Here is a 12,140-nt window from a genome sequence, read left to right on the forward strand (position 1 = left end):
GAAGAAATGAGAACAGAGTTGTAGGCACGGTAGAGTTGTGAAAAACCTTGAAGCAGAGGATATGGAATATGGCTTTAAGGCGGAAGGAAATAAGCCAATGACATTCCACTTACATAATATCACTTTCCTTTTCCATACACACTTCCTTTTGCTCTTAATGGAACAAAAAAACCTTATAAAATGGGCAAATCTTTTACACCTAGAGTACTACAAAATAACAAGAGTGTAAGTAATCCCATTGTAGTCAATGGAATTGGGACTTCTCGGGATAAGCACATGCTTAAGTGCTTTGAGGGACTGAGATCAGAGTGCTCAGCACCTTGCAGGTTCAAGACCTTGGAGCTGTTCTGTTTATGAAAACTAGGGCTGTTGATTAATGGTCATTAACTCACGAGATTAACTCAAAAAAATTAACTGTGATTAAAAAAATTAATCGTAATTAATCGCACTGTTAAACAATAGAATACCGATTGAAATTTATTAAATATTTTAGATGTTTTTCTACATTTTCAAATATATTGATTTCTATTACAACACAGAATACAAAGCATAAAGCGCTCATTTTATATTATTATTTTTATTACAAATATTTGCACAGTAAAAATGACAAACAAAAGAAATCATATTTTTCAATTCACCTCATACAATTACTGTATTGCAATCTCTTTATCATGAAAGTGTAACATACAAATGTAGATTTTTTTTTTTGGTTACATAACTGCACTCAATTAAATGAGAGACTGAACTTCTTAGAGAAGAACTGTATGTCTCCTGTTCTGTTTTACCCACATTTTGCCATACATTTCATGTTCTAGCAGTCTGATGATGACCCGGCACATGTTTGTTTTAATAACACTTTCACAGTGGATTTGATAAAACACAAAGAAGGTACCAATTTCTAAAGATAGCTACAGCACTCGACCCAAGGTTTAAGAATCTGAAGTGCCTTCCAATATCTGAGAGGGACGAGGTGTGGAGAATGCTTTCAGATGACTTAAAAGAGCCACCTTCGAATGCAGAAACTACAGAACCTGAACCACCAAAAAAAGAAAATCAACCTTCTGCTTGTGGCATCTGACTCAGATAATGAAAATGAACATGTGTTGGTCCGCTCTGCTTTGGATCGTTATCGAGCAGAACCCATCATTAGCATGGAAGCACATCCTCTGGAATGGTGGCTGAAGCATGAAGGAACATATGAATCTTTAGCACATCTGGCACGTAAATATCTTGCGATGTCAGCCAAAACAGTGCAATGCGAATGCCTGTTCTCACTTTCAGGTGACATTGTAAACAAGACGTGGGCAGCATTATCTCCTGAAAATTGTAACCAAACTTATTTGTCAGAGCGATTGGCTGAGGTAGGACTGAGTGGACTTATAGGTTCTAAAATTTTACATTGTTTTGCTTTTACAGTGCAATATTTGTAATCAAAAATAAATATAACATGAACACTGTACACATTGTATTTCGTGTTGTAATTGAAATCAATATATTTGAAAATGTAGAAAACATCCAAAAATATTTAAATAAATGGTATTATATTATTGTTTAACAGTACGATTAATCACAATTAATTTTTTTAATTGCACGATTAATCACGATAAATTTTTAATCGCTTGACAGCCCTAATGAAAACACAAAGTAATTGTACGCAGGTGGAGTTTCTAACATGTTCTGAACAAAACATACATAAATTGTATATTGCCATACTTACCTTTTTCTTGGCATTTGGCTCTGCTGGTAACTCAAAAACAAGAGAACATATACCAAAGTCTAAACTTTCTCCCCGCAAGATTGGCCGTTCCAAGAGTTTTCCCCGCAAGACCGCCTCTATCCCAGCTTCTAGTTTCCTCTGCCTCTTCTGTTCCAACCCCTTTTATACCCAGGTTGGAGTTAACAAGATGCATCTGCCACTGTGACTCAGATGTAATTTCCCTGCACTTTTTCAAACGACTCGACAAGCCCTCGATCCCTCTGCAAAGTCTGCCAGCCACTCTGTTACAGTAATAAAAGTATGAACCTTGTGAAGAAAGTAACTTAGCCCAAACCGTCTACAGCTCTTTGCCTACAAAATGGATATAAACTATATTTTTCTTCTCCTGCTGCTTACTGTTACTAAAATAGTTTAAACTTAATCTGAAGTGTCCAACCAGTTGAATTGTTACTAAAAATCTACTCCTTGCTAATTGGTATAGAAAAAGTTATATTAACTGCTGCTTTCTTTCTTTTACTACATATAAAAATTATTTGTTGGTCATTTTGATTATATTAAATGTAATAGATGGACATTAGACCCATCTTGACATAACAGTACAGTATACTTAGAATAAAAAAATTAAAGGTTCCTAAATATGTATTAGTTAAGTGGAGCCTGAATCTATCAAATAAATAATTGCAAATACTTTAAAACCATGTTATTTACCCCGCACACAATGATGGCCCAGTGATTAAGTGTGTATTCATACTCTTTTTAATACTAATACCTAGTTCTTATATAGTATTTTTCATAAGTTGATCTCAAAGCACTTCACAATCAAGTATATTACTATGTACATAATTAATAATTATTTTACACAATTAAGTACACTTCTTTATTGATATTATCAATCGACCAGACCTGTAGCATAAATCTGTATTAAGAATTATATGTATGCATCATCTGTGTAGTAATATTACTAATACATATATTCTGAGCTATAAATTAACACAAATTTCCAAAACACTGAACTTCCTGTCTTGGTTCTCAGCTAATTTTAAAATGACTAAACACAACTTTGTAATGAAAAATAAAGTTGAGACATTGAACATAATAAGGTATTAAAAATCCGCAACAGTAACAGAATTTCATCTTGACTAATGCCATTGCTACGTTCTCCTATCAGACAGATGGGGAAGACCTCGGTAAGCAGCACAAATAAATGCATATCTTGGCAGCAATGAAGAAAAGTTGATCTGTTGGAGGGACTTACATGACACACTCACCAAGTTGATTTTGGGACATATATATCAGCAAAATGCTCCTTTGGTTTGGCCACTGCAGGTGCTTTTAGCTCAATGTAGATACATTTAGCATTTCATTTCCTTGACAAATGGCTGCAATAAGGCCAGCACCAGAAAAAAAAAGGGGTGGAGTTACCGCTTAGCTGAAATAACTGCCATATTGCAGCCCTCTCCTATGTGGAGCCACTAAATAGAGGGAAGAAGATGTGTGTTTTCCACACACAACAAACTAGCAAGAGATTTCAAACAAAGGGGACATAGCGGCTTTGGGGGAAAATACAGCATTTCCCTTAAGTTAGCATGCTGAAATTTTAAAAGATAGACATTTCTCAGCATGAATAATGTCTAAAATGTCTATCAATCTCTATCATAACTGCAGAGATGATCACATCAGGTTACAACACATTTTCTATAAACCTTTGCATCTTTTCAGAGATAATAATGCAAATGTGGTCTTTTATTGACTCCAAACTCATACAGGCTGGGATGCTGTGGTTGCACCCTGCAGTGCTGAAATAGTTCTCAAGTATCTTTACAGTGATGAAGTAAATGAATACATTACAGGTTTAAATTCAATTTTTTTAGTTAATAAAATCCCAGACCTCTTATACAAATTGTGCAATATGTCTTATTATATGGATTCAGGTACAATACTTGACAAAAGTTTAGATAAACAGTATATTATACTTCCTTAAAAGAATGGATTTATCACATACTATCACATATTTAATTCTGTTGTCATCTATTGTAACCCTGCCCTGATCAGTAGTGACCAAAGCTATTACCATCAAAATTAATGAGAAAGAGTTGGTGGTCTCAGCTCAACCCCTAGTGACCAGGTTTACACTAACCACCTGCATAACTGGCAAATCTGATAGTGTCTCAGCAGAATGACATGGAGTAAACTGGCAGGGGACTGAATTATTCATCCAAGCCTAAAGCATGTCCTCCCAGGTTAGATTTGAGGCACTTTGGCAAAACAGTTTGGACAACATTGCATTGCATTGCTGCTTCCTGTGAGGTACCATAACTGTTCTGTTTAGGTTAAATAGGAGACTTTGGTTCCCAAGGCTACCAATCAGGCCTTTCACTGAATCATTCTACCTCTCAGTGTTATTGGGTTTTTTTTAAATGCCTAGATCACTTACACACACACACATACTTTACTATTTAATATTAAGAAGTATATAATCAATTATAGGCCCCATTTCATACTTAAGTACATGAGTAGTCCCATTGACTTTAATGGGACTACTTAGTTGCTTAAAGTCAGGAAGACGCTTAAATACCCTGCTGAGTTAGGCCATAGCACTGATTTTTGCCTTTAAGGGGCCAAATTGGTGGAAATTCATTGATTTCAATTAAGTTACACTTATTGCAGGATGAGTTCCTCCTCTGCTCCTAGTGAAGAAGTGAAGGCTCATGCCCACATGACTGGCATGCTCAAAATGAAGTTATTTAAAACAGCTGTGACACCTTTTCCAAATTTCCTGTATTGTGAAACGACAGCAGTGTCTGTTTCAACATTGTCTTCCAGTCAACTTGTAAAGAAATAAACCATCTCCAGATGCTCTTATTTGGTGTTTATTTTTCCATCAGTCGTCTATAATGAGAGAGAGAGAAAGCGTGTGCAGTGAGAGTGAGAGTGTTTGCGTTTAGTTCTACTACAACGAGAGAACTGACAGAACTGAAAAGAAGAAAAATTTTGTGACAGCAAATATTTCTCAAAGAACCAGCAATTTGCAGTTATTTTTGCAAAGTTTTGTCATATGGGATATATCCACACATTTACTTGATTTAAAAATTGCTTCTCATTTTTTCCTTTGATTTCATTTCAGTTATAATGGCTACATTTAGTTGATCACATTTTAATTTTTAAAATGGTGGGACAGCATATTTAGGGGATAAGGACATGAAGGATTGTTATATTGATTTCCAAGTATTTTAAACTTCCATAGAAGAGATGCTGAATGTCATACTGGTTTGATTAGTATTAAGAATATTTATAACTGATGCTATTTCTAAGAGACTAATTACTGGGTAGGTGGGAGCCTATAAAAAAAAAGGCAGTTCTAGAAATCAGTCTTTAACTTAATGGCTAGATATATTATTGAGTGTCAAGTTACAGGACCAACACACTGCAAAAATTTAAGTGTATAGTCACATTAACGGTACCTAGGAAAAGGGCATGTAACAATGAAAAAGGAACAAGTCCTAATAATCAATAAGGGCTGGTCACAAATACAGAAGGTTCCTAGTATGGATTGCATGTTAATAAGGGTCAGTTTTGGGGGGCCCAAACTCCTGCAGAGGGATGGACAGGCACTGAGCCTGGGCCTTTGCATTGCAAGTTGGGTGTAATCATCAATGTTTTGCACAGCTTGCAGCATCCCTTGTCTAGTCCTTCAAATTTTGGGTGAGATAACAGTGAGGGGGGAAATTTAGCTTTTAGCCCCTTTTAGCTGGCTGAGGTGGCTAAGAGCTGGTCCCACTCCTTTTTTTTTTTTCTTGATACCTGGCAACCAAATTGGGATCCACACTGTAATGTCTTCAACCCGGTAACTGTTGCAATCCTGCTTTGGACCTTCAGGAGTTAGGTTAAGTTAACAACATTACAGCCTCCATTTTTTGCCATGCTCATGTGTCTGTCTCTTTTTCCACTGTTGAGCTAGGGTCAAAACTCCTGAAATATCACCTTTGCATCTTCTCTCTCTCATGTTGCCCAAGAGTTCCCTTTCTAGTGCTATTACTGGTCGGTTTTTGTTTGCCACCCTCTTCCTAAGGCTATTTGTGAATTATGGGAATATCCCCTTTTATGGGCCATTACACATAGCACAGGTATGTATGAAACGACAAACACCGAGCAAAGTGTCCCCAGTGGGAGCTTCAGTGCACCTCTAGCGCTGCCCTAAACATCTGAAACTCATCTGGGGCATCCCCAAGGACTCTTCAATCGCTGATCAAGTGTTTGGCTTTTTTAAATGAGATTCATATCTCTTTTGTGATTTTCAGGGCTCAGCTGAAAAACCCAGAAAAGGCAGCTGGACAGTAGAAACACACTATAGCCTTGTCCACACAGTTATTGTACTATTATTTGGGTTAGGGATGTGTTTTTTTTTGAAAAAAAACAAAAAACAGAACAGGTAAAGCAGTACGTTCCCTAGCGTGGATGCAGCTATACCTCTATAAAGATCCCTTATCGCCAGTATATCTTATTTTCCTAAATTTACAGGAATAAGCTATACCAGTATAAACACCATTATATCAGTATAATGCCATCCACATTAGGGGGTTGTAAAACTTTAATTACTCCAGTTTCAAACCGATTTAGTTAAAGGAGTACAAAAACTGTGTGCAGACCAGCCCTTTTTCCCAGAGAAGAAGCCCAGGCTATCTTCCTTCACAGGAAATTCCTGGACACAGACTGACACTGAAATTAAGAAATTCAAAAACAAGTCAAAACTCAACTACAGTTACCTGAAATCATATATTGAAAATTGGCTTTGAGCGTCCAAAGCTTTTGCCTTTGATATCTGTGCAGACTCTTTCTATCCTAACTTCACTTAATTCAATTTGGATACATGTCTACTTCATTGTGATATTTTGAAAATGAAAGATAGAGGTTCTTCTTTACCTAAAGATCAAAAACCTTCTTAGGCTGATAAGCAATGTACATCCATTACTTTCCACAACTTTTAGGGGAAAGAGTACACAACAAGTGAAGAAAAATACTCTCTTCAGCTGAAATTGCTGAGGGAATTTAAGTTGGCAAAATATTAGTTCTCAAGCTCAAACTTGATCAGGACGCTACTACTATTATTATTAAAAACTGCCTCAGGATCTTTAGTAACCGAAAGTGCATGCAACTATGAATGTATAATACAAGCAAATGACTGCATCCGGCAGCACAGTGTCTACCACCATTAGGCAGCGGCACTGGTTCAGTACAGACTTTGTGGGAACAATGCCACGTACAGAATCACCAGCACCAACTCCTCCAAGCACTTAGATATACCTTAGAAGACAGACCAAGGACAACCCCACTTACCTTGCAAAATGTGATGGGATTACAATGTAATAATTTAAGGATGTGTATTATTACGTATAATGAAACCCATATTCACCAAACTTTGATAAACTGAAATTCTTGGGGTAATTTCAGCTCAGTTACGACTCCAAATTTGCACTGTATCCAAGAATGAAAATGCCAGTCAGATTAACATGCTGTTAGGAACTTCAAAGAAATTACACACCAGCAAGCACTGTTCCTTGAAAGCTCAATGGCATGGCCTTCAGTGCATTCCAAGATTACAGGACCTTAAGTACAGACTCTTTGAAACTGACTGGCATCACTTCACTGAGCTCCAGGATTAGTGAACCAGTGTGCAACCTCTCTAAAGAGAGAAACCAACCAAAGGGCTTTGAAAAAGCTGTGTTGTGAACTGCTAATGCTGGAGCATAGTGAAGAAAGACAACTGAAGTTTTGAAAAGGTCAGTGAGAAGCTTCTCACTAGGCTCCTGAACTGAGAACCCATAATGCAACTTTTTGAAAACGTCCTTGCAGGCTCCCTCTTTAATTTCAAAACCAGTTCAGGAAATTTATGATCTTCATAAAATGGGAGTCTATAATAGAAGGGATTGCTCTTCATAACACATGTAGGCATATGTATTACTAACATACACGCGCGCACACTTTTCAGTAACAGCATGCTGTGACACTTTTGTATTTTTATGTCTGACTTTGTAAGCAAGTAATTTTTAGTGAAGTTAAATTTGGGGTACACAAGACAAATCAGACTCCCAAAAAGGGTACAGTAGTCTGAAAAGGGGTACAGTAGCCACTGTCCTAGAGTGGGCAGGAACCATAATTTTGTCTCAAGGGGAGTTTTATAATTCTGAAATCTCTTTGGTTTCAGAACAGAAAGAAAACAAAAAATTCAAATTTTTCCACAAACATTCTGGAAAAAATTGCATTTTTGGTCAATCAACATGTTTCATTTTGACAAAATTAAAAGTGTTCATTTGGATTTCAACTGTTGATATCATACTTCCTAGTGTTAAAAATTGAAATGAAAAGTCATTTTGAAATGGAAATTGAAACATTTCATTTTGAAAATTGTCTAAATGGAATGTTTCAATCATATTGAAAGATGTGGGGCATTTTCTCCAATTTTCACTTCAAAACAATTTTTTTAAAGGCAACATGTTCTCACAAAATGCTTTGCTTTTTCTGGAAAAACATTCCATTGGAAAATTTCCAACCAGGTCCAATACTTAAAGAGATAAATGCAAAATTTAATTCCTCTCTTTCACTTGTCTACTAGAAATTACTTCCAGAAACACTGTATAACCTAAAGGCCTTCATGAACTGTTTTTCAGTCGCAGGAACCGTTTTATGTAACAAATTCTCTGCAGTATTATAGACAAGAATATAATTTCACTTGACTTGAATAACCCTTAGTGGACTGCAAAACTGTTTCAGTAAATATTAACCACTGAAGTGATTCAAAACATGGTCCTTAAAGTGCATCACTTTAAAAAAAAGAAACTAAACACATTAAAATACATTTTGTTTCTTGAGTTGCTTTTTGTGTTCATAACTTCAATTGTGGAAGCTTTTACCAGATGCTAGGAAATTTTTGCCAGGACGTGTTCAAATGAAATGATTTACAGAATATGATATAGTCTAGAGATTAATAAAACCCACCAATTTCACAGGCTTTCACAAATAATAAGATGAAAACATCAGATAATTTCCAACTATCAAATATTTCAATTCTTAACTTTCTGTTTTTGAGGCATATTCAGCAGAATGGCTAAAGGAACTGTATTAGTCTTCTGGGACATGAAAAATAAGGGTTCTGTAAAAATGTTAAATTAATTTTTATAGTGATGCAAAGTCAGGAAAAGGTTGTTAAGGGATGGCCTTCTGCCACAGGGTGGAGTTTTGTTTTGGTATCCTTTTAGAGCTTGCAGGTGTTTGGCATGAGCTGAAATCAGAGCCAGCTGTGATATTTCAACTCTGATATTTCCCTCCCAATACTTCTCAGAAGTGATGCATCAGGATGATGTCTTACACCTGATGTACTCAACTTGTGTGGTATGTCTGTAACTGTTCTGCTAAAAAATACCATTTCAGGACTTTCATTTTTATTTTCTGCTCACAGCATTGATATGATAAAATGTATCAAGGAGTGTGGTTTTAAACATTAGCTACCAAATTATTAAATTGTCCATAATGCAGCCATCTTATTCTTTTTTTAAATTTCTGCCAGCCATTTGGAAACAACAATGGCGTTGTACGATGACTGTAAAAGACAGAACACCTAATGAAAAAAGTGAAAAGAATACTTTCATTCCCCTTACTTAATAGCCACAGATCTTTATGCTTTCATGGCCTATCTGCAGTATGGTGCATACCTGCTTTTGTTTTGTTTTATCTTTTGGAGGAATTTGAATTGTTTCTGTTAAAAAATACATATTCTCTTTTAAGTTTGTATTGTTTGAAAAACCTCAAACCACATTGTATTTCATACACATGTTCCCAAGGGTATGCTAAATAGGACCACACTGAGGTCATCCAGTAAATTTTTAAAACTTTTAAAGAATTCTTTTAATGTACTGTATGATCTTGGCCTGATTAAAAGAACATATTTTAGAAGAAGTCTGAATATAAAACGCTGCAAGCAGATAGCCTATACAGTGTCTTTATAGGACCTTCTACAAATACACTTTTCTCTCTTTCTCTCTCCCTCTCATTTCTTAAGGAAAGCAGCTGTCCCTCTAGCAGGTTAAGAATGTTTTCTTAACTACTGTATCAGTGTCCCTAAAAGAGCAAATGCCTGTCTCTCAACCCTTTTAACCTCTGTCTCCCTCCCCCTCAAAAAGACACTGATTAACTTAGCAGTGAGAATGCCTGCAGTATTCATTTTAACACTACAAATGAATAAAAGATTATAATCAGTTGGGAAAAGGTAGACAACATTTCATTCCATTCATGGAAAAAATGTATCACCTGGCAATCCAGCTTAGTCAAAAACTTCATTTTTTTGGCAGCTCAGTTAGAGTATGATTGAAGCTGTTAATGATGTTAACAAAAAGTCCCAGGGTCAGACAAGTTGTTGTTTCAATCTGAGTTTACAAAGGAAATTATATGGCCCCTTTTTGACCCCCATGGTTCCATGGTGGGTGAAAGATTCACACCTATAGTTGATTAAATTGTATCACCCTTTTAGACTTGCTTCCCTTTCCCTTCAGTCTTGCTTCCATTCCTCTTCAGTTTTACCCCATGTGCTTGGTCTTTGGCTGTTAAAGGCCTTGTGGTGCACTGTAAAGCATTCTGCAGCATTGCTTACAGCTGTGCTGGCATAATGCTTTGATGGTTGTTGACGTGCAATACATTGTGAAGCCTCAGTCACCAGTAGTGTGAGCCCACATCTTATGACTGCTGCTTTATATTATGAATGCCAAAAAACTGAAGATGATTAGGAAACAATGGGGATGAAAATTAATGAAATTGTTTCAAGACTTAATGTTGCTGAATATATATATTATATGATATTATATATATTATATATATTTTAGTACTATTTCTAGTAAAAGACAGCCAGGGGAAGAACCTTCATAGCATGTGGATTCCAAAGGTATCCTGGTCAGAGGTAAAGGAAAGTCTATCCACATCCAAAAGCCACTGGTTTGGATATTGCTTTTGGTTCTCTACGAGGCAAAGCTAGTGGAATTTTAAAATGTTAGCTGATTGTGGTAAATCCTTGAGTTTGAAATCCTACTGCCTTTGTCTACGTTTAGGGCTAAGTGGTGTTTAAAAATGTGTTTATTAACGCAAGTTAGCTAACGTCTCCTAAATACAGATTTTCCTAGTCTAGACAGATCTTGAGAGAAGATGAACGAAAAAGAATTCTTCCATTATTTCAGTGATCATGAAGTCCTTATACTGTATATCAATAAAAGTGGGACAAGCTTTACATATCTGATACTCTGACTATGATTATGGTATGGTCTTGTTGGGAAATGTCTTCTATTCCTGTTATAAATGGGATTTGGGAGTGTTGGGGATATTTGGGTTACAGAACCTGAGCGATTGGTGGATTTTCTGTTCTACCCAGTCCCAGTCCACTGTAGTACTTTTTGTAGTACAGGAAGTGAATTGACAAGATGGACTATGAAAGGGTAAAGTTGTTGTTGAAGAGTGAGAATGTGTATAGCATATTGGTGGTTTATGCAGACACGTGAATGCTGATGATGAAACCCAAGGACAGTGATTGGATGCACAGGTGAAAAATAGCATCCCAGAATAAAGGGATAGATGCAAATTCATTAACTTTTTCCTGAACTGGCCCTAAACTTCTGAGTCCAAGTCATTTTTGAGATACTGGATTGGGAAGGGCAATGGAGGACCCATCTACAGATGTCTGGAGTACTCGCCACAAAAATATAAAGTGCAATTACAAATGTAAACAAAATATCCAACACAAATGGAAGACTGAGCTTACTGCTCTCTGCACTGGTCCTTTCTCTTAGATTCACCTCTCAGAGAGATAATGATGTAGAAAATATATCTAAACCAGTGATGTGATGCTAATATTTCAACAAGGGATTCTACCACACATTTCTTCCCATAACTATACGATAAACCCTGAGTTCCAGGGAAAAAGGGCTATTCACTTGTTTTCCTGTTTGAGCACAAGCATTTTCTCAGAACTATAATCAGGAAGTGAGCCAACGCCACTTACTAAACAAACCCATTAAGCCGCACTTCACTAGAAATGCTTACATTTTGTTCCCAAAAAGTGATGAGAACAGAGAGATAGTGCAATATTGAATTCAGAGAAGTGTGTGGAAGTAACACAATTTTTCAGGAAGTTCTATGAGGGAAGTTGGGAATAAGCATGCTCCTTAACAGAAAAACAATTTGAAAAGACCTGGCAATTGGTGCAATCTGGTCCATTTCAAAGGCAAAGGCATCATTATGTGTCTCATGGTAGAGATGATTTAACAGAATCCAGAGGGACAGCAAACTTTGTCAGAAGCAGGGAAACTACAACAGTCCTCCCTTCAATTTGGTATGCAGTTTTCAGCAGGGGCACTTTAGTGATACTTTCCCCCCTCACCTCCCTTTC

The 12,140-nt window shown here is 36.5% G+C and overlaps 1 protein-coding gene across 5 annotated transcripts in view; it reads right to left on the reverse strand.

Moving 5' to 3' along the window:
• Window positions 1–12,140, reverse strand: part of SUGCT (succinyl-CoA:glutarate-CoA transferase) — a 494,323-nt gene that overhangs the window by 237,843 nt on the left and 244,340 nt on the right. The window contains exon 13 of one of the 5 annotated variants that reach the window (XM_048839168.2): window positions 4,518–4,606. The exons of the other annotated variants lie outside the window; for them this stretch is intronic. Coding sequence (XP_048695125.1) covers window positions 4,577–4,606 — 30 coding nt within the window. The 3' untranslated portion in view covers window positions 4,518–4,576. Of the gene's footprint in view, window positions 1–4,517; window positions 4,607–12,140 lie in introns of those variants that run through there. 5 annotated transcript variants of the gene reach the window in all.

Source organism: Caretta caretta, chromosome 2, assembly GCF_965140235.1.
Source record: "Caretta caretta isolate rCarCar2 chromosome 2, rCarCar1.hap1, whole genome shotgun sequence".
Classification (NCBI taxonomy): Eukaryota; Metazoa; Chordata; order Testudines; family Cheloniidae; genus Caretta; species Caretta caretta.